The sequence below is a fragment of the Triticum urartu genome, chromosome 2, assembly GCF_003073215.2.
Source record: "Triticum urartu cultivar G1812 chromosome 2, Tu2.1, whole genome shotgun sequence".
Lineage (NCBI taxonomy): Eukaryota > Viridiplantae > Streptophyta > Magnoliopsida > Poales > Poaceae > Triticum > Triticum urartu.
Window position 1 is genome coordinate 725,773,100 of NC_053023.1, and position 23,405 is coordinate 725,796,504.

Genomic DNA, 23,405 nt, shown 5'->3' on the forward strand with positions numbered 1-23,405 from the left:
AACAACATGCTACAGCACTCAAACATAGCAACAAAATACATGGCAGGGATCCACTCATGATGCTTGACAAAATATGAACACTGAGCTACGGCTAATTCACTCAATAACAGGCTCAAACAAGCATGACAAAAGTGCAAAAGATAACATGTTTCAGACTTAGTGAAATTAACAAGTCAGGAATTTATCATCAGGAAGCAATCTTTAGAGCATGATAACTATATGATACAGGAACATATCATGGCAAAGCAAGGCATGGCATGAAGCTACTCTAAGCATATAACAAAAGTCCCTTAGTGACCATGAGCCAAAAGGGATCAGAAAATAGAATTGCAAGCATGTGAACATAGCAAAAATATAAACAGATTCAGACTTAGTGAGAAACTGGAGCATGGCAAAACAGACATCAAGTTGGCATGTTTACGAGCTCGATGCACTCACTACGAGGCATTGTATGACAAACTAAGCATACACCCAGAAAATAGACATAGCATAGAAGCTATACATGGCAAGAACAACATCATAGAATGCACGGATCAACAACAACAAGCTCGGCAAAATTGCTAAACATGTTAACAATCTGCCAGGAACATTTTATAGCAAAAGTAGAGCTCGATTAACTCAAGCAGGGTGCTCCATAATTGCAAACAAAGACATGGATGGATAGAGCACAACATTGTATACAAAAAATCCTGACTGATCATGCTCAAAAGAGGCATGAATCACTAGGAAACAACATGAACATATGGCATAAAAATAATGACAGGGCAAGGACTTAGTGAAATTCTAAGTCCCTGAAATCAGCATCATTTAGTAAGCTACTTTGCATGCTTGTTCTAGTCACCACAAAGATTAAAAAAATACATGGCATACACCCCTGTAAAGATGGCATGGCATTCTTCAAAACACATGTAGAGCTCAGGATCATAGCATGCACACATTAATGATGGCAAAAATGACAAAAGCGCATTTGCTGAAACAGATCTGAAACTATCCTCACATAGCCCTCTTCCAACAGAATTTCGGGCATTAAGATGAGCTCAAATTAAAATGATGCAATGAGATGAAATGATGTACTCGTCGAGGCGAACATTTTGATATGCTACACGCATGAATCGGAGCCACGATGATGAAGTTATGGCATGACAAAGTAAGCAAAAAATCTAAGGTTTAGGGACGAAAAAGTCAACCGATCGTTCTAGATCCAGATCGGATCTCGCCGGGGCACTGTAGCGATGCGCGGCACCCGAGGATGACTGGCCTAAGTAGGAGCTCGAGGAGGACGCCGGAGCTTGGGCCGGCCGGAGGAGGACGCCGGGCAGGGGAGGAAGGAGCCTGCCGGGGCGGCGCGGTCGCCGGAGCGCGTCGGGTCGGCGACCACCGGCGACGAGGCGGTGGCAGGGCGCCGGGCGGCGAAGGCGGGCGGCGGCCGGAGTTAACTGGGCGGCGAGCCGGCGCGGTGGCGGAGCGGCGAGGGCGGGCGGCGCGCGGTAGGAGGAAGAGGCGCGGGGCGGCGCGGGAGCAGACGTGCCGTGGGCGCTCTATCTAGACGATGGGCGGTGGGTGGCGGGAGGCCACGTGGCAGGCAGCGGCGACGTGTCCGGCACGCCCGGACGTGTCCGGCGCGCTGAGGACGAAGGGGTCTAGGGTTAGGGGCGAAATGGACCCGGGATTGAAATAGAGGGGTCTATTTATAGAGGTAGAGGGAGCTAGGAAGCTCCAAATGAGGTGCGGTTTGCAGCCACGCGATCGTGATCGAACGATCTAGACAATGGAGGAGGTTTAGGTGGGTTTTGGGTCACTTTGGAAGGGTGTTGGGCTGCAACACACACGAGGCCTTTTCGGTCCCTCGGTTAACCGTTGGAGTATCAAACGAAGTTCAAATGGCACGAAACTTGACAGGCGGTCTACCGGTAGTAAACCAAGGCCGCATGACAAGTCTCGGTCCAATCCAAAAACGTTTAACCCCCACACGCGAAAAGAGGTAGAAAGGGACACCGGAGGACATAGGAGTGCCCGAATGCAAAACGGACAACGGGAAAAATGCTCGGATGCATGAGACAAACACGTATGCAAATGCAATGCACATGATGACATGATATGAGATGCATGACAAAGACAAAACACACGGAAACAAAAACCCGACAATGAGGAAATAGAATAACTTAGTGCCGGAAACGGCAAGAGTTGGAGTACAAATAAGGTAAATTACATCTGGGGTGTTACAACACTCCACCACTACGAAAGGATCTCGTCCCGAGATCTAGGATTGGAAAAACTCCGGGTACTCAGAACGGAGGTGATCCTCGCGTTCCCAGGTGGCTTCACGGTCGGAATGATGTGACCACTTGACTTTGAGGAATTTGATAGACTTGTTGCGAGTCTTGCGCTCAGTTTCTTCAAGAATAGCGATTGGGTGCTCATGATAAGACAGGTCTTCTTGGAGATCAATGTCTTCGAAGTTGACGGTGCGGTCAGGGGTCTTGGAGCACTTGCGGAGCTGAGATACATGGAACACGTCGTGCGCGTTTGCAAAGTTGTAGGGGAGCTCAAGTTGATAGGCGAGATCGCCTCTCTTGCTGACGATCTTGAAAGGACCCACGTATCTAGGGGCAAGCTTCCCTTTGATACCGAAGCGACGAGTACCTTTCATTGGAGAGACGCGGAGGGAGGTAGACATGGTCTCTGATCTCAAAAGCCAAATCACGATGCTTACTATCATAGTAACTGTTCTGGCATGATTGCGCGGCTTTGAGATTATCACGAATGACTTTGCACATCTCTTCTGCCTCTGTGATCAAGTCATTGCTAAGAAGTTGACGTTCACCAGTCTCTGACCAGTTAAGAGGAGTACGGCACTTCCTGCCATAGAGAATTTCGAATGGGGCCTTGCCTGAACTCGCTTGAAAGCTGTTGTTGTAGGAGAACTCGGCATATGGAAGACAATCTTCTTACTTCATACCGAAAGAGATGACGCAAGCCCTGAGCATATCTTCAAGAATTTGATTAACTCGCTCGACTTGGCCACTAGTTTGAGGATGAAAAGCTGTGCTGAAACGGATGTTGGTGCCCATGGCCTTCTGAAAATAATCCCAGAACTTAGAGGTGAAGATGCTGCCACGATCTGAAGAAATCAGCTGCAGAATGCCGTGAAGAGAGACAATCCGGGAGGTATATAGCTCTGCCAATTGAGCTGCTATGATAGATTCTTTAATAGAAAGGAAAAGAGCCACTTTAGTGAGTTTGTCGATGACAACGAAGATAGCATCATTGCCATGCTTGGACTTTGGAAATCCAGTCATGAAGTCCATCTCAATGTGGTCAAACTTCCATTCTGGAATGGCAAGAGGTTGGAGGAGACCAGCTGGTCGTTGGTGTTCTGCCTTCACTCTTCTGCAGACATCACATTCATTCACGAACTGAGCAATCTCGCGCTTCATTCGATTCCACCAATACGACTGCTTGAGATCATGGTACATCTTTGTACTTCCAGGGTGGATAGAGAGGAGTGAATTGTGAGCCTCGTTCATAATGACTTTACGGAGGTCACCTTTAGGCACAACAATGCGATCCTCGAAGACTAGAGTATCCTTGTCATCAAGGCGATAGCACTTGTACTTGGTTTGGCTCTTGGCAATCCCAATCTTCACCTTCTTCACCATAGCATCAAGAAGTTGAGCCTCGCGAATCTGATCTTCCATGGTAGGAGAGACTTGGAGGTTGCCCAGAAATCCTTGAGGAACAACTTGCAAATTGAGTTTGCGGAAAGCTTCACAAAGCTCGGGTTGGTAAGGCTTGAGAATCAAACTGTTGCAGTAAGCCTTTCTGCTCAATGCGTCAGCAATTACATTGGCCTTGCCTGGAGTATATTCGATACTCGGATTATACTCTTGAATCATTTCGACCCAACGAGTCTGCCTGAGGTTGAGATTAGGCTGAGTGAAGATGTACTTGACACTCTTATGATCAATGAAGATGTCCACTTTTCTTCCCAATAAGAGATGTCTCCAAGTTAAAAGAGCATGCACAACTGCCGCCAACTCGAGGTCATGAGTGGGGTAGTTATTTTCATTGGGCTTCAACTGGCAAGAGGTATAAGCCACAAATTTCTTCTCTTGCATCAACACTGCACCAAGACCTTGAAGAGAGGCATCACAGAAGACCTCAAACAGTTTGGATTCATCAGGAGGAGTCAGAACTGGAGCAGTGACTAACTTCTCTTTCAGGGTGTTGAAAGCGATGTCACATTTAGGAGACCAGACATACTTCACATGCTTCTGGAGAAGGTTGGAAAGAGGCTTCACGATCTTTGAGAAGTTCTCAACGAACCTTCGACAATAGCTTGCGAGCCCAAGGAAACTGCGGAGTTGCTTCACATTCTAAGGTGGTTCCCAATTCACAATTGCAGACACCTTCTCAGGATTAACCGCTATGCCCTTGGCAGAGATGATATGCCCAAGGTAGAGAACCTCATCGAGCCAAAACTCGCACTTAGAAAACTTGGCATAGAACTGATGTTCTCTGAGCTTATCCAGCACCAAACGCAAGTGCTTGGCATGATCTTCCTTGTTCTTGGAAAAGACCAAAATGTCATCGAGGTAGACCAAGACGAAGTCATTTGTGTAGAGGTTGAAGATGAAGTTCATCATGCGAGAGAATGTTGGCGGAGCATTGACGAGGCCGAAAGACATGACAGTGTATTCATATGAACCATAGCTTGTTCTGAAAGCTGTCTTGGGGATATCTTGTTCACGAATGCGAATCTGATGATAGCCCATACGGAGATCAAGCTTGGAGAATACTTGAGCACCTTTGAGTTGTTCAAACAGCTCATTGATGTTGGGAAGTGGGTACTTGTTCTTTATAGTCTTCTTGTTCAATGGATGGTAGTCGACACAGAGTCGGTCCGTTCCATCCTTCTTCTTCACAAAAAGAACTCCACAACCCCACGGACAAGAACTTGGTCGGATGAGACCCATTCGCTCTTGAATATCGAGTTGCTTCTTCAGCTCCTCCAACTCTTCAGGTCCAAGCTTGTAAGGATGTTTGCAAACAGGTTCCGTGTCAGGCTCAAGATCGATGACGAATTCAACTGGCCGGTGTGGAGGCATTCCTGGAAGCTCTTCTGGAAAGACGTCTTGATATTCGCAAACGACTGGAATTTGAGAGATGGCATCTAGCTCGCCCTTCTCATTGGGAGAAAACAGTTGGATGGTATCATCCCTTGCGGCAAAGACAATTACATCCTCAGACGAATGAGTCAATTGAATCTGCCTGGTAGCACAATCAAGCTGAGCCTTGTGCTTGGAAAGCCAGTCCATTCCGAGAATAAGATCAATATCCGAGTTACCAAGGACCACTGGAGAGGATAGAAACTTATAGTCACCCAACGTGATACTAACATCTGGGACGCAATTGTTAGAAGTCATTTGCTTGCCCGGGACACAATCTTCAATGAGAACGGAATCTTTTCGGTCACAAATTCATGCTTGGCAACAAATGGTCTTGAAATAAAAGAAAGTGAAGCACCAGTGTAAAAAAGAACTTTTGCAGGAACATCGTTAACAGGAAGGTTACCCATAATCACATCTGGGCTACGATGAGACTTTCTCACCCGTAGCGAAGCTGAAGTCCGTCTGAATCATGTTAGCAATTGCCGCATTCTATGATTATGAAATATGGCAAATGGACGTCAAAACGGCATTCCTTAATGGTTTCCTTAAGGAAGAATTGTATATGATGCAGCCGGAAGGTTTTGTCGATCCTAAGAATGCTGACGAGGTGTGCAAGCTCCAACGCTCGATTTATGGGCTGGTGCAAGCATCTCGGAGTTGGAACATTCACTTTGATGAGATGATCAAAGTGTTTGGGTTTATGCAGACTTATGGAGAAGCCTGCGTTTATAAGAAAGTGAGTGGGAGCTCTGTAGCATTTCTCATATTATATGTAGATGACATACTTTTGATGGGAAATGATATAGAACTTTTGGACAGCATTAAGGCCTACTTGAATAAGAGTTTTTCAATGAAGGACCTTGGAGAAGCTGCTTATATATTAGGCATCAAGATCTATAGAGATAGATCAAGACGCCTCATAGGTCTTTCACAAAGCACATACCTTGATAAGATATTGAAGAAGTTCAATATGGATCAGTCTAAGAAGGGGTTCTTGCCTGTGTTGCAAGGTGTGAAATTGAGCTCAGCTCAATGTCCGACCACGGCAGAAGATATAGAAGAGATGAGTGTCATCCCCTATGCATCAGCCATAGGGTCTATTATGTATGCCATGCTGTGTACCAGACCTGATGTAAACCTTGCCGTAAGTTTGGTAGGAAGGTACCAAAGCAATCCCGGCAAGGAACACTGGACATCGGTCAAGAATATCCTGAAGTACCTGAAAAGGACTAAGGACATGTTTCTCGTTTATGGAGGTGACGAAGAGCTCGTCGTAAAGGGTTACGTCGACGCTAGCTTCGACACGGATCTGGATGACTCTAAGTCACAAACCGGATACGTGTATATGTTGAATGGTGGAGCAGTAAGCTGGTGCGGCTGCAAGCAGAGCATCGTGGCGGGATCTACATGTGAAGCGGAGTACATGGCAGCCTCGGAGGCAGCGCATGAAGCAATTTGGGTGAAGGAGTTCATCACCGACCTAGGAGTCATACCCAATGCGTCGGGGCCGATCAAACTCTTCTGTGACAACACTAGAGCTATTACACTTGCCAAGGAGCCCAGGTTTCACAAGAAGACCAGGCACATCAAGCGTCGCTTCAACTCCATTCGTGAAAATGTTCAAGATGGAGACATAGATATTTGTAAAGTACATACGGATCTGAATGTCGCAGATCCATTGACTAAAGCTCTCCCTGGAGCAAAACATGATCAACACCAGAATTCCATGGGTGTTCAATTCATCACAATGTAACTAGATGATTGACTCTAGTGCAAGTGGGAGACTGTTGGAAATATGCCCTAGAGGCAATAATAAAATGATTATTATATTTCCTTGTTCATGATAATTGTCTATTATTCATGCTATAATTGTATTATCCGGAAATCGTAATACATGTGTGAATACATAGACCACAATGTGTCCCTAGTGAGCCTCTAGTTGACTAGCTCGTTGATCAACAGATAGTCAAGGTTTCCTGGCTATGGACATGGGGATGTCATTGATAATGGGATCACATCATTAGGAGAATGATGTGATGGACAAGACCCAATCTTAAGCTTAGCTCAAAGATCGTGTAGTTCGTTTGCTATAGCTTTTCTGAATGTCAAGTATCATTTCCTTAGACCATGAGATTGTGCAACTCCCGGATACCGTAGGAGTGCTTTGGGTGTACCAAACGTCACAACATAACTGGGTGTCTATAAAGGTACATTACAGGTGTCTCCGAAAGTGTCTGTTGGGTTGGCACGAATCGAGACTGGGATTTGTCACTCCGTATGACAGAGAGGTATCTCTGGGCCCACTCGGTAATGCATCATCACAATGAGCTGAATGTGATCAAGTGGTTGATCATAGGATCATGCATTACGGTACGAGTAAAGTGACTTGCTGGTAACGAGACCGAACGAGGTATTGGGATACCGACGATCGAGTCTCGGGCAAGTAACGTACCGATTGACAAAGGGAATTGTATACGGGGTTGCTTGAATCCTCGACATCGTGGTTCATCCGATGAGATCATCGAGGAGCATGTGGGAGCCAACATGGGTATCCAGATCCCGCTGTTGGTTATTGGCCGGAGAGCCATCTCGGTCATGTCTACGTGTCTCCCGAACCCGTAGGGTCTACACACTTAAGGTTCGGTGACGCCAGGGTTGTAGAGATATGAGTATGCAGTAATCCGAAAGTTGTTCGGAGTCCCGGATGAGATCCTGGACGTCACGAGGAGTTCCGGAATGGTCCGGAGGTGAAGAATTATATATAGGAAGTGTATTTTCGGCCATCGGGAAAGATTCGGGGTCACCGGTATTGTATCGGGACCACCGGATGGGTCCCGGGGGTCCACCGGGTGGGGCCACCCATCCCGGAGGCCCCCATGGGCTGAAGTGGGGAGGGGAACCAGCCCATAGTGGGCTGGTGCGCCCCCTCCTTGGGCCCCCCTGCGCCTAGGGTTGGAAACCCTAGGGTGCGGGGCGCCTCCACTTGCCTTGGGGGGCACTCCACCCCCTTGGCCGCCGCCCCCCTTGGGAGATCCCATCTCCAGGGCCGCCGCCCCCCGATCAGATCTCCTAGGCTGCGCACCACCCCCCCTTGGCCCTCCTATATATAGTGGGGGAGAGGAGGGACTTGACACACCAGCCCCTGGCGCCTCCCTCTCTCCCCGTTACGTCTCTCTCTCGCAGTATAGGCGAAGCCCTGCTACTGTGACGCCCTGCATCCACCACCACGCCGTCGTGCTGCTGGATCTTCATCAACCTCTCCTTCCCCTTGCTGGATCAAGAAGGAGGAGACGTCTCCCGTCCCGTACGTGTGTTGAACGCGGAGGTGCCGTCCGTTCGGCGCTTGGTCATCGGTGATTTGGATCACGTCGTGTTCGACTACATCATCACCGTTCTTTGAACGCTTCCGCACGCGATCTACAAAGGTATGTAGATGCATCCAATGACTCGTTGCTAGATGAACTCCTAGATGATCTTGGTGAAACGAGTAGGAAATTTTTTGTTTTCTGCAACGTTCCCCAACACCACCCTTTCCTCTTCAAGGAAAAACCAACGCAGTGCTCAAGAGGTAGCAATTTTGCATATAAAAAAGTTTTTTGTGCATTTATTGAGGTAATTGCCTAACGTTTCATTTTCATTAGTATTTCCTTTGTTTTTTTTGTCTATGTAGGGGTATTGGAGCCCCGTTTTTTTAGAAAAGGAGGATGTACCCCCAGCCTCTGCATCTGGACGATGCATGCAGCCATATTATTAATTATTTACAAAGACCATACAAGATGATACATCAATAAGCCCGAAGCCACCATCTTGGCAACACCATTGCTACTCCTATCCCCTTGATGAAGGCGTGCCGAATGTCCGGACCTAATACCAAACAGTTCGCACCAAAGCCTAACATCTAAAGCCGGGTGTCCCATCCAAGCCACTACCTGGATTGGGTCCCATACCGATCTGGCACACTCCCAGTGAGCACCGCCCACTGCAAGGGCCGTCACCTCCATCATCCCTCGGTCCATCCTTAGAGCAGAACTGAAGCACCGACCTTGCCAGGCCTCTCTGCCATCAACGCCACCATGACGCCAGACAGCTTCCTCCTCCTGCGCGAGTCCATCTCCACGCATAAGACGCCGAATCTCCAGAGCGCCACACCGCCGAGATCCGCCACCATCGATGTGTAAGATGAAGCACTGCTCCACCAAAGACGCCGTCCTCTGGTCCCTCGAGCCCGTGTGCACCTCCAAAAATGACGCCCCCAAGAGGGAAACAACACCAGAGAGCCGCCGTCATCTGATCTACTAATCTAGGGTTTTTCCCGAAGGTAGCAGAGAGTGGCCTTGAACTTCTCCTCGGCGATGCCTTCAGGAAGGGAACGACGCGGACAGCGTCGCCATCGTCGGCCTTGGCAATAACCAATAGCAGGTTTTCACCCAGATCTGATCGAAGACCTCCATCTCTCGTGCATGGGCCGCCGCCATCCTTGCCGGGATCTGGATGATCCAGGCCGCCGCTGCCAGATCTCAGCAAGGAGAAGTCCCCCCACCGAGACCCGTCGGCCGAGCAGGGGAGGCCGAGACCGCGCCCACATGACCAGATCCACGATGGATCCGTGACCGCACCGCCGCCCCGAAGCCAACCCCTTGCGCGGTCGCCACAGCCTGGCCATCCGCTCGCGCCGCCGTCTGGCCGCCGTGCTGCATGACGCGCCCTCGCCGCATCAGGCAAGACTCCGCCGTGCCGCCGCATCTCGCGCTACAGCCGCACGCCGGGAGAGGAAGAAGGGCCCCGCCGCCTCCGACGCGCACCGGGCTTCGTGCGGCGGCGAGGGGAGGGGATGGTGTAGGAGACGGGCACGGGGTGGGGGCTAGGGTTCCCCTGCCGCCGCCCACGAGAGCGACGCGAGGGACGAGGGTTGGGGAGGTACGCCTCGTGAGCCCCGTGGACTTAGCACGATGAAAGGGACCAAGTTGGGGCCAAACCAAAAAGTTAGACGCAGTACATTCATGCCTTTTGGAGAGTATTACAAAAAAAATTATATTTTCCAACTAGCCCAAATTGAAAATAAAATATCAGGAGATTATCGGGCTCGTGCATAAATTCCAACGAGCCTAGGAACGCCTAAATTGCACTTCGTATAAGGAAATGATGACCAAAATATGAAAGACCACGTGCAGGTTCCAGAAGTGCACGGTATAATCGTGCATGGTCGTACCGCCCGACCCTGGCTGCGGATTTGTGTGTAACTTCCGCGATTCTTCATTGATTTCATCCACGTTTGTTCATACGGGATCATTGGCCATCAAGGAATGTATTGGGAGGGGTTGAGATTTCTCTAGAGCCCTTGGATCAAAGGGGAGAAGGTACGTGAGACCTGTGGAGACCGGCTATATGTACAACACCATCCCTAGCCGGTGCCTCCCTCGTCTATCATTCGCCCACACGTTCCAGCGTGAACCGCTACACCTCTATTGCCGCAGCAAGATCCCTCCACCATATAGGAAAGGCCAAGATAAGGAAGGAGGAGTCTGCCGTAGGGCCGGTGCCAGCTATCTCCACCATCATCATTCCAACATATAGGAAATTTGTGTATGATTTTGTTCTTAGTGAATGGTAACAGATGTATGTTATCATGCCATGTGCAGGTGGACTGAAATAGTCAGTTTGACAGGGGAGCATTGTCTGTGAGCGGATGGAGTGTGGCTGCCTCAGTGAACTCAGCGCAATCCATTGGGGATGCTCAAACTGGTTAGCAGGATACCTTGTTCTGTTTTAATGTCAGCAAAGTACTGCCCATAGGCTGTCGCTGTGTACATTGTGAATTATTCTCTTCATTCCATAATGGAGTGTGTCCGTGCTTTTTGAGATTTAAATTTGATCATAATCCTGCAGGTAAAGTTTAATATGGGAGCAATTGAGCAAGGACGGGTGCTCTGTCCGCAAATAATTCAGGCTGGATTAACTGGTTCACGCAGCATCGACTGCAATAGTCGGGATATGCCTTTTTTTGCAGCAGAATTGACACTGTTTTCCCTGGGCATATGACTGACTAACTTGTAACGGCGATGAACTGTACCAAGGCCTAAACGCTCGATGCTGCAAATTCAGAGCGACCGTTTGGACATTGCAGTTAGTTGAGCCTGGAGGAGGCCGGAAGGGACGTCCATTTATGCTTTTCTTTCTGAAATCCTTCCGGATCATGGAAGTAGTACTATGCACGCTACCGTGTCTTACTCTTACACGAGCTCGAGAGTGAATATGCGTGCTCAGATCACATCATCCTTACACGCACGAACTGGTGCAGCTATCACGAACCAGTCTAGCCATCTTTGAAGATCTAGAGCACTGTAACTGATGACTAATCGGCTAGTTAGTTGTTGGGTCCCCAGTTGCTGAGGTACATCACAGTCCGGAGCTCCTCTTCCTGCTCCTGCCTCGCCGTTGCTCCACCGGCAGTGGTCGCCGCCTTGCCCTTGCCGCAGGCGCCGTTCCCGGCGGCCGAGGTGCCGGCGCGCTGCTGGAAGACACACGGGAGCGCCTGGTGGTTCCAGCGGCACAGCCCGGCGTGCCGCTCCGTGATCGCCTCCACCGTGCCCGCGCCCACGCTCATCGCCGCCGCCCAGGACGAGGCCGTCGCCTTCCCGCTGCCGCTCGCCATCTGACTAATTGCACGATTCCAGGAGTATAACCGTGCTCGAGTGAGTGCTTCGTTCGTTGCTCTGCGTGTAAGTGTGCTCAGCTGCCTGCCAAATGGCGGTGCTCCTCTTGGTAGTTTTATAGGAGACGCCGATGTTGGCATGGGTTACAGTACGTGCCGGCCGTCGCTGCCTCGTACATACGGGCGCGCGCATGGTTTGTGGACTCGTGGGCGGAAACCGGGTGCCTCAGGTTACTGTCGGACGCACGCCGAGGTTGGGAAATGCGGCGTGCCGCTTGTGTCGCAAGTTGTGCGCTGCTGTCAGCCTCTCACTGTGCTAATGTCAGTGGGTTATGCACTTGCTGCGTGTACATCAGATGAGGCTTCGTGGTGGCCCATGAAATGTCTCGCTTTTAGCACACAGCAAGATAAAGATCGCTCCATCTTGCAAATCTGCCAACCTCCGGGCACGCAGCGTCCGGGCATCTTCTCCCCCCTCTTAGGATCAGCAAGTGATTACACAAAACAATCCTCCTTTCTGCAACGCGGTTTATTCGTACTCACACGTAAGTAAACTACACCTTTTGGCCACATGCTCTTGGGGTGACGGTGACGGTGAGACCGGAGGTACGGGAGACGTGGACATGCAGGGAATACCGGAGGCTGGAGGCCATGGTTTCCATGATACCAGAGGCCGCCGGCGCCTGCCTCATGTCAGCGTTTGTTCATGCAAAAGTATCATCTCTCATTCTGCAACTGGGTAGCCGGCTGCTCTCTGTCTCACTCTCACTCTCACTCTGTCATCACTCCGATCAGAAAACACGTTTACTTTACTTATCAACATCATCAGTCTCATCACATTTAGTTTTACATATCTTCTTGTCGGCTCATGAGAGTGCAGATCGAAGAAATTCAGAGCACGTTCACCACGAACAATCTCAGTCGCGCCGCAGGTCAATGCCACGCCTGATCGCCACAGCGTTACAGAAGGGTGTAAACGCTGAGCCGTGCGATGGGTGAAATCTGAATTCACATGTCCTTTCTCTGCTCCTCACCTTCTTCTCCTCCAAGTCTCACCATCCTCTCCTGCTACCTCACCTACGCCTTCGGTGCGACGCTGGATCGGATCCACGGGTCAACTCCGTGCAACGGAAAGTACTCGCAATCCATTCAAAGCATACAGCTCAAAATAATCAGTAGATGATATGTTGGAAGGAACACAACCTCAGAATCTTTAAGGCTCTAACGGCCTCCATTGCAGCGACCTTGAGGTGTTAAAATCGATCGCTTTTATGAAAGCTATAACAATTTATGAACTAGTTGTGGCACTAGCGCTTTTATTTGCAAACCCTTCTGTTTAATCTTAAAAAAATAGTTCTTTCGATTTCGATAAGATATTTTTTCTTCTTTTTTTTAGTAAATTGGTATTTTCTTCCGCAATTCCAATTATATCAACGCTTCATTTAACTTACTCCTATTTATTACTCCTGGAATTAACTATTTATCGGGACAGATAATACCCCATTCCAGAAAGGCCTGAGGTGAGTATTATTAATTTAGAAGATATACTCTCTTCTAATTTCCCGTCCTTAGTTTAGGAAAGTGAATTTTTTTCCTTTTATTTTAGGAATTTTGCAAACAGAACATTTCAACAAAGGAAGCCTTTCACAGGTCAAACAAGACTTAACCTAAAAGAAATTACTAGATTGAATCTATTTGCATTAAAAAAATGGTGAGGGAAGTAAGGGATCGAAAAATTTGGTTCTTTGTCCGTCCTATCTATAAGAGGAGAGCATATGAAATATGTAACTCATTCTTTCTTTTTTTTAGCTTGCTGGCCATCCGCTGGCAGTTTAGGGCTTAATACCGATATTTTAGCAACAAAACTAATAAATCTAACTCTAATGGTTGGTGTTTTTTTTGGAAAGGGAGTGTGTGCGGGTTGTCTATTTCAGAAATAGATTGGATCTATCCGGCTGCACTTTATAGTATTTTTTAGTATTTTCGGATAAATAAGAGAAGGATGCACTATCTCGATGAATTACTTCTGAATAAATTCAGAAACCGTATGGAAGAACCATAGCATTACAAGGTCTGAGATCTTGGAGGGCGGCTGAGTGTATCGTTGAGATCGAATTCCTTCTCTGTTTTGTACAGGCAGCTGAAGCTGCTCTGTTTTCTGCACAACGGCTCGCTTTTCTGAGTGAGTTACTCTCACGGTGTAACTCTGAATTTCCTCCCTCTCTTGATATGTCTTTGGCCTCTCAAAAAATAGGCACAGAAGGCCATGGCTATAAGCTCATAGCCGAAATTTTCATCATCATCATCGTGGTGGTATATTTACAACCGATCAGGGAGCAGCCAGCCAAATCTCAGGCCATGGTTGCATGCTTACTAATACTTGCTGTAACGAACACTACACCCCTGAGGCCTGAGCTACTGGTACTTCTAATTTGGGCCCCAGCAGCTGAGGTACATGACCGTCCTCAGCCCCTCCTCGGCCTTCTCCGCTCGCCGCCTCTCCGCCACAGCTGCCGGAAGCTGCTTCGTGCCCTGCGAGACGCCGCCGCGGACGTTGGCCTTGGCTGCACGGTGGATGGACCTGAGGGCGTAGTTCCAGCGGCAGAGCCCGGCCTGGTCCTTGAGCGCCTCCACCGCGCCGACGCTCATCGCCACCATCCATGACGCCTTCGCCGGACCAGCCATCTCTCCTCCTCCTCCTTGTTCTTGCTGCGCTGCTGGAGAGTGGATACTGACTTGCGATCCTTGTGTATGCTAAAAGAACAGAGCTGATTTTCTGAACTATCTCACTGAATTGATGCTCGTTTGTGTTGATGGGAGGAGGAGTGGGAGTGGGCCGGGGTTATATACGGGAGAGCCGGAGCAAAACAGGCGGCTGCAGGCGTTGGTTTTCCAGGAAACCAGGTGCTTTCAGATCCACCTTTGCTTGCTTGCGCCGCATCTGCCGCTGTCGACGTCGACGTCCCTGTGCAAGTGGCTGCGCACCTCGTTTTCCGGCCGATATGACCAAGCCGGCAGAGATGAGATACGAGTAATGGGCGTGAAGCTTTACACGGAGTAAAAGTATGAATATTCATGAAAAAGGGAAACACTATAGTTCTTCATTTTATTTTTACTTTTTTTTCCTCAGCGTGCAAATCCATATGTATTTCTCTATACAATTTTGTTTGATTAAGGAAATGAGATCAACAATTTTTTTAATAAATTGCTTCCTTTACTACGTGCAAATTTTGTTGACTTTTCAAAAAGAGGTCGGTGGTTTGATTTCTTTTTGGTGCATTACATGCACGTCAAACCTCTGCCTTGCTCCCATGTCATTTTCGAGGCACCTTGAAGTTCTTACAATCTACAAAAACTGTGATTGTCTGTTTCAAAGCTGACTTACAAAATCTTATTTATAAGTGCCATTGATTTTGTATTCTATGTGAAGACAGTAGTTGTATGTCTCATAAGTTGCATATAATTTGGTCGAATTTGGTAATAATTGTTTCCCGGGTGAGTTAGAAATGACAGTCTGCGTGAAAATGAGTTGAATGAGGCGTATGTTCTACTCAAGGTGATCTCGCAAAACATTAGTATTATAAGAAAAAGCTACCTATCTTTCACACATAAATGTAAGAAAGAAAATAATAGTAACTTAATTGCGGTTAAAATCATACATAGACATAGCCCGTATTTTGATTTTTTTTTTGCATGAACCGCAAGTGATGTCCTTAAATTTTTCACACCACACCAAATCAACCATTTCAATGGTTTTGACATGAGAATCAACACCTCACCTACAGCAATGCCACACAAGCAGACTGACATGGCATGTTGTATTAACTCATTCCATCAGCTTGTCCTTCTCTCCCTAGGATGGAGTTTCCCAAGGTCGATTGCGGAAATGGGTTGAAGATGTCAAGGAGGTTCTTCTATGAGGTACGTTGCACCTGCTTGTGCGCTGGTGGTCACCAAATTTCGGATGTAGCAGTCACCATGCTAAAGCCAACCTTATCACCCCGACTGCTCCATGGAGAACTCGATCAATGGATGTAAGCCCATAACCACTATACCGTTGTAACCAGGGTGGGCCCACCATAATTCATGGGTATTCTGTGTCAAAATTTATTTGTATTGTTCGCTCTTCTTTATATTCTTGCTCTTTCTCTTATATGTAGTGTGACTAATGCATCAAATATTAAATATGATGCAAGAATAGCGCAATTGGTTATTGCACATATTGATTACTTGTAGTGTATTTTTTATTCATTCACATTGTTTCTTAAGGTTGATATTTTTTTAAACTAAAGCGTGCACGAGCGCAAGGCTCACCCAACCGAGGAACATGTCTATATTCGGAAAATCAAAGAATAATTGTACATGTATAATGTATTGTGTATATCTTAGTGTGTTGCAAAAAGGAATTATACAAGCGAGAAATATGCTTCACCTAGTACTACTAAAATATGCTTGTCACCGTGCTGAAGTCAGTGTGTTAACCACTTGCTGGGAGTAGTGGCACTTGGTCTAATATGATTGGTGGTAGTACACCGACACCGATAAGCACACTCTCATCATGCAAATCTGCCAACATAGAGTTCATTTAGTCCACTCTAGGCACGCACGCAGCGCATCCCGGAGTCTTGTCCTCGTCGTCTTGGGATCGGCAAGTGATTAGACTAACAATCCTGCTTTCTGCAACGCGGTTTAGTCAGACTCACGTAGGTTAACTATGTTTTTTGGCCACATGCTCTTGAGGAGACGCGGACGGGCAGGGAAAACCAGAGGCCCGAGGCCATGGTTAACACCATACCGCCGAGCGCCGGCCGTCTGCTTCATGTCAGCGTTTTTGCTCATGCAAAAGTATATGTCTCACTCTCACTCTATCATCACGCCGATCAGAAAACACGTTTAGTTAACTTACTAATGTCATCACTCTGATCACATTTAGTTTAACATATCATTGTGTCGGCTCAGCAGAGTGCAGAGCAAAGAAATTCAGAGCACGTCGCCACGAACGATCTCAGTCGTGCAGCAGGTCAACGCCACACCTGATCACCAGTTCACCACAGCGATACAGAAGGGTGTAACATGCCCGGAAGCTCCACCTGCTGTGAGCCATGTCGACTCCAGCAACAAAGCATATCCATGTTCCCCATCAAAATAATCAGAGAAGAATTTGGTTGCAAGGGGCGCATGTGCATGTTCCCCATCAAAGTAATTAGAGAAGAATTTTGTTGAAAGAGACCCGACGCCACAATCTCTAATGGCCTTTGTCGCAGCGACATGGTGATATCCGATTTGATTTGACCACAAGAGATGCGAGATCTTGGAGGGCAGCCCGATGTTCTATCCTGTGTTTAGAGTTGGGCTGTTCTGTACAGGTAGCTGAAGCTGCTCTGAGCTACTCCTCTCCCTGTATAACTCTGAACTTTCTTCCTATCCTGATAAAGATTGATCTTTGGCCTTCCAGAAAATATCCACAGAAGCACATGGACAAGGAGGGTGATGTAAACTCATAGCCGAAATTTTCATCATCATCATCGTGCTGTATTTACAATAGATCATGTGGTTGTCACATAACCACAAGCTGCAACAAACTCAACACCCCTAGCTCCTAATTTGGGCCCCAACAGCTAAGGTACATGACCGTCCTCATCCCCTCTTCCGCCTTCTCCGCTCGCCGCTTCTCCACCATAGAGGCCGGAAGCTGCTTGGTGCCCTGCGAGGCGCCCCCACGGACGTTGGCCTTGGCTGCCCGGTGGATGGACCTGAGGGCATAGTTCCAGCGGCAGAGCCCGGCCTGATCCTTGAGCGCCTCCACGGCGCTGACGCTCATCGCCACCATCCACGATGTCTTTGCCGGACCAGCCATCGCTTCTCCTTCTCCTTGGTCTTGATGCGCTGCTAGACACTGGAAACTGACTTGCGATTCTTGTGTATGGTGCTAGTGGAATTTTCTTGAACTGTCTCACTGAACTGATGCTATCTTGTGTTGATGGAAGGAAGAGTGGGAGTGGGCCGGGGTTATATAGACGGGAGGGCCGGAGCAAAACAGGCGGCAGCGGGCGGTGGTTTTCCAGGATACTGGGTGCTTTCGGGTCCACCTTTGCTTCTTGCGCCACACCTCTCGCTGTCGACGCACGGCCGGCGCAGGTGGCTGCCACCTCGCCCCATCTTGTTTTTTCTGCGCCCGAGCGGTTGGATTTGTCCACTGGGACCGGACAACCCGGCAGATATTAGATAATAGTTCATTTTCGTTTTAGACCGGGCGCCTCAAACCCTCGTGGTACGCCGACGGTCCGGTCACTTACCGGTAAAAAGAAAATCAGTTCAGACGGACGCATCAAACCGGCTTCAAATACCCGGGGCGACCGGCACGGCGGAATATTGGACGAGTATGGGAGGCCCGAGCGTGTCTGTCATGTAGGACCAGGCCCATGCTTCCCATCTCGAGTTCCGCTTCGGTACACCCGCCTAACAAAACGTATAAAGGGCAATATAGTCATTTCACATACCGTACACAGTTTTGTATGTACATATTTATGTATGGCGGGCGTCAATACAGTGTTATTTGCACCTTGTTTTTTTTATCTTCAAAAAGTATAGGCTTCACTAAGTAAGTAGGGCTCGAACCTACACACCGTTCCTTCAATACTCAAGGCCAATCGTACCAAAGTGCTTGTTTCATACTACTCCTACTTCTTATTGAACGATAACGCTAATAGAAAAGCATGCGTCTCCAACCTGATTTTTTTCGTTTGTCCGCTTTTCTTCGGGGTTTTTCCATTTTCCATTTTCTTTTTTTTCTTATTTCTTTCTATTTTGGTTCCTTTTCTTAATTTGCAGACCTTTCAAAATGGAAAACAATATATATCCATGTCAGATTGATGCAAGAAGTTGGGGTCTTTTATCCATGTCAACAAAATAACAGTTGAGAGGAGTGTGCTAAACTAGGCCAGACGGGTGCGCATCCATGCACATTTAGTTTTTCTAATTATAAAGTTCAAAAAGGAGAAAAAATGAATCTACGAAAAAAGAAAAGAAAAAAAAACTAGAAAATAGAAATACACTTAGGCCTTACTTTAACTAGGCGATGACATCGCTCCCGTCGGGTGCCTTTTGGTCCGGCCCAAGCGTTCGCGAACTTAAAAAAAGTTCATCAATTTTGAAAGGAAATGTTGACGATTTGAAACAAAATTGCGGCCTTTGACAATGTTCGTAAAAGTTAAAAAGAATTTGTAGATTTGGAAAAAAGTTCATGGATTTGAAAACAAAGATTGTAAACTTAAAAAAATATTCACAAATTTTAAAAGTTCATGGATTTGAAAACAAAGATTGTAAACTTAAAAAAACATTCACAAATTTTAAAAGTTCATGGATTTTAGGAAAGGTTCACAATTTAAAAATAGTTCATGAATTTCAATAAAGAAAAGAGAAAAAAATAGAAGGAAAATACGACAATTAATAACCCAAAAAATAAAACCACAACTTTTAAAAACTATTCATGTTTTGGAAGATGTTCGGAAATTGTTCATGTTTTGAAATTTTTCTCAAATTTCAAAATATGTTTTCTCAACTTTGTTCATAAACTCAATAACCATTGGGCATTTCAAAATTTTCACATTTTTTTCAATTAAGGTTTTGTATTTTTTTCAGAAAATATTTCTGATATGTGAACACTGTTGTGTTTTATTATATGTTTTGCGCTGTAAAGTACCACAAGCAACTGTCGGGTGAAGTGGTTAGCAGCGCATGGCATCCAGTGTGAGGTCTTGGTTCAATTCCTCATGATCTCTTCTTTTCCTCACTATTTTTACCCTTATATTGAACGTGGCGTGCCTTAGTGGCCCGTGTAATTCGTATATGACTCACAACGTACTTTAGAAAAAGACCATCTTGTCCTTTATTATGAAGAGGTATAGAGCAATCTCAACCATTGATGTGATTGATGTGTTTAGAGGGGGTGTACCGAAGTGGAAGTGACTCACAACGTACTTTAGAAAAAGACCATCTTGTCCTTTATTATGAAGAGGTATAGAGCAATCTCAACCATTGATGTGATTGATGTGTTTAGAGGGGGTGTACCGAAGTGGAAGTGACTCACAACGTACTTTAGAAAAAGACCATCTTGTCCTTTATTATGAAGAGGTATAGAGCAATCTCAACCATTGATGTGATTGATGTGTTTAGAGGGGGTGTACCGAAGTGGAAGTGACTCACAACGTACTTTAGAAAAAGACCATCTTGTCCTTTATTATGAAGAGGTATAGAGCAATCTCAACCATTGATGTGATTGATGTGTTTAGAGGGGGTGTACCGAAGTGGAAGTGACTCACAACGTACTTTAGAAAAAGACCATCTTGTCCTTTATTATGAAGAGGTATAGAGCAATCTCAACCATTGATGTGATTGATGTGTTTAGAGGGGGTGTACCGAAGTGGAAGTGACTCACAACGTACTTTAGAAAAAGACCATCTTGTCCTTTATTATGAAGAGGTATAGAGCAATCTCAACCATTGATGTGATTGATGTGTTTAGAGGGGGTGTACCGAAGTGGAAGTGTCCCATCTTCTTTCTATGCTCCAAGTCTCACCCTCCTCTCCTGCCACTTCGGTGTGACATGGATCGGGTCCGCGGGTCTTTTACAGAACTCCAAGCAACAGAAACCAATGAAAAGCATACAACGTCCAAATAATCAGAGGTAAAATTGTTGGAAGGAACACAAACATCAGACTCTCTAACGGCCTCCATTGCAGCGACCTTGAGGTGTTCAAATTAATTTGAAAAGGTCTGAGATCGAACTCCTTTTCGGTTTTCACTGTTCTACCTTTGTTCAGAGTTTGGCTGTTTTGTACAGGCAGCTGAAGCTCCTCTGTTTTCTATTGAACACCTCGCTCTGCTGACTTGATCTCCCTGTGTGAACTTTCTCCCCCTCTTGATACAGCATGGCCTTTGGCCTTTCAAAAAAGCCACTGAAGCACATGGATGGACAAGTAGGGCGATATTAATTATGAACTCATAGCCAAAATTTTCATCATCATCATCGTCGTGGTATCTTTACAAACCGATCAGGGGTCAACCAGAGCCAAGTCTCAGGCCATGGATGCTTACTAATACTAAGTTGCTTGCGGCAACAAACACAACACTCCTAGCTACTACCACTCCTAATTTAGGCCCCAGCAGCTAAGGTACATGACAGTCCTCAGCCCCTCCTCGGCCTTCTCCGCTGGGCGCCTCTTGGCCACGGCGGACACTGAGGCAGGCAGCTCCTTGTTACCCTGCGAGACGCCGCTGCGGACGTTGGCCTTGGCTGCCCGGTGGATGGACCTGAGCGTGTAGTTCCAGCGGCAGAGCCCGGCCTGGTCCTTGAGCGCCTCCACAGTGCCCACGCTCATCGCCACCATCCACGATGCCTTGGCTGGAGCTGCCATGGTCTATGCTTCTTGCTGCGTTGCTTACAGCTACGGTACCGAAGGAACTGATGCTTGCTTGTGTTGATGGGGGAAGAGTGGGAGTGGGACGGGGTTATATACGTCGAGAGCCGGAGCAAAACAGGCGGCCGCGGGCTCTGGTTTTCCAGCATACCGGGTGCTTTCACGAGAGCTCGTTCTCCCAGCAGATCTTGCTTTCCTCCGTGGTTTTGTCCATTACGATCGGACAAGGCAGAGATAAGATAAGATTGGAGTGACGCTTCCTCGAGGACATGGTTTCCACCATACCAGGGGCCGGCCGTGTGCTCTTCGTGACTTCGTGTCAGCGTTTGATACGCTCATACGCATACGCGGCGCACCTGCACACCGCGAGGAGACACCTGAGTCTGATCAGAAAAGGCTTCTTATCAGTATGGCTTAATGACTGCATATCACTCTGATCTGATCAGAAAACCTACAGATGGTCAGGATTAATTGACTCTGTAATGTGCACAATCCTCCTTTGTCCTCTGCTTACTCATTCTCAGACGTAGGTTAACTAGGATTTTTGTCAGCATGCTCTTGGGCTGACCACGAGAGCGGATGTATTGGCGAAAGCAAGAAACATGAAGCTGTTTTTATGCTTATTTGAACAACTATCTGGTCTTAAAATTAACTTTCATAAGAGCGAATTGTTTTGCTTTGGAAGAGCAAAGGAGGACCAGGACACGTATAAACAATTGTTCGGATGTGAATTGGGTTCCTTACCGTTTACGTACTTAGGTATACCCATTCATCATCGTAAACTGACTAACAATGAGTGGAAATGCATCAAGGATTGCTTTGAAAAGAAACTGAGCTGTTGGAAAGGAAAGCTCATGTCATACGGAGGACGATTGATTCTGATTAATTCGGTCCTTACTAGTATGCCTATGTTTCTCTTATCCTTTTTCCAGGTTCCGGTGGGAGTCAGGAAAAGGTTAGATTTTTACTGATCTCGGTTCTTTTGGCAGAATGACGACCTCAAACAAAAGTACAGGCTTGCTATGTGGGATATAATATGTAGGCCTAAGGACCAAGGGGGTCTAGGCATTGAAAATTTGGAAGTTAAAAACATATGTCTCCTTAGCAAATGGCTTTTTAAACTTTCGACCGAGACGGAAGCTACTTTGGCTCAGATTTTGCGTAATAAGTATCTTTATGCTAAAACCCTGGCCCAGGTAAATGTGAGGCCTTCCGACTCACCCTTTTGGAAGGGTTTGATGAGAGTCAAACATCTTTTTATCAACAAGTCAAAATTTATTGTCGAGAATGGAGCCACTACGAGATTTTGGGAGGATACGTGGCTTGGGGAGACTCCCCTTGCACTTCAATACCCTACTTTGTACAACATTGTGCGACGTAGAGAAGCCTACGTTGCATCTGTTCTACAATCCACTCCCCTCAATATTAGTTTTCGGAGGACGCTAGTCGGAAATCGTTGGGAGGCTTGGCTCCACCTTGTTAGACGTTTAATGGAGGTTCGGCTGAACCAGCAACCAGATCAATTGCGTTGGAAACTTACTAAGACCGGTGCGTTCTCGGTTAAGTCTATGTATCTGGATGTCATTAACTCTAGCGTTGTCCCTTCCTCGATTCACGTTTGGAAAGTAAAGGTTCCCTTACGCATCAAAGTGTTTATGTGGTTTGTGCATAAACAAGTCATTTTGACTAAGGATAATCTGGCAAAACGCAACTGGATGGGCTCATCTAGGTGTAGCTTTTGCGATAATAATGAAAACATCAAACACCTCTTCCTCGATTGTCCGTTGGCTAAGATTCTGTGGCGGTCGATTCATATTGCGTTTAATATTAATCAACCCACCTCTATCAACATGTTATTTGGACCATGGCTTGATGGGGTTGATTCCGATACTGCAAGACACATTCATGTTGGCGTTTGTGCTTTACTTTGGGCAGTATGGAACTGCAAAAATGATTTAGTATTTAACAGATCAACAAACATTCACTTTTTGCAGGTTATCTTCAGGGCCACGGCATTCATCCGTATGTGGTCGCTACTCACTCCGACGGAGGCCAGGGAGCGTATGGTTACTGCGTCTACCCGATGGGAGATGGTAACGCGGGATATTTTCAACCGGTTTGGATGGCGGTCATGTAATAGGATAGGCATGTAGTGCTCCTATT

At 47.0% G+C, this 23,405-nt stretch overlaps 4 protein-coding genes and 1 long non-coding RNA gene across 5 annotated transcripts; 1 reads left to right on the forward strand and 4 right to left on the reverse strand.

Annotated features, from left to right (window-relative positions):
* Positions 1–10,593: 10,593 nt before the first annotated feature.
* Positions 10,594–11,294, forward strand: LOC125534395. Its single transcript, XR_007294468.1, has 2 exons — positions 10,594–10,913; positions 11,058–11,294. It is a non-coding gene; the product is annotated as an uncharacterized LOC125534395 (long non-coding RNA).
* A 121-nt stretch (positions 11,295–11,415) lies between these two features.
* On the reverse strand, positions 11,416–11,932 carry LOC125534394. Its single transcript, XM_048697641.1, has one exon. It carries the CDS (start codon positions 11,821–11,823, stop codon positions 11,536–11,538), a length of 288 nt encoding a protein of 95 aa, XP_048553598.1. The 5' UTR covers positions 11,824–11,932; the 3' UTR covers positions 11,416–11,535.
* A 2,150-nt stretch (positions 11,933–14,082) lies between these two features.
* On the reverse strand, positions 14,083–14,647 carry LOC125534396. The gene has a single exon (XM_048697642.1). The coding sequence runs from the start codon at positions 14,506–14,508 to the stop codon at positions 14,251–14,253; it is 258 nt and encodes an 85-aa protein (XP_048553599.1). The 5' UTR covers positions 14,509–14,647; the 3' UTR covers positions 14,083–14,250.
* A 2,664-nt stretch (positions 14,648–17,311) lies between these two features.
* LOC125534397 lies at positions 17,312–17,815 on the reverse strand. The gene has a single exon (XM_048697644.1). It carries the CDS (start codon positions 17,678–17,680, stop codon positions 17,423–17,425), a length of 258 nt encoding a protein of 85 aa, XP_048553601.1. The 5' UTR covers positions 17,681–17,815; the 3' UTR covers positions 17,312–17,422.
* A 3,001-nt stretch (positions 17,816–20,816) lies between these two features.
* On the reverse strand, positions 20,817–21,318 carry LOC125534398. The gene has a single exon (XM_048697645.1). The coding sequence runs from the start codon at positions 21,237–21,239 to the stop codon at positions 20,973–20,975; it is 267 nt and encodes an 88-aa protein (XP_048553602.1). The 5' UTR covers positions 21,240–21,318; the 3' UTR covers positions 20,817–20,972.
* Positions 21,319–23,405: the final 2,087 nt, after the last annotated feature.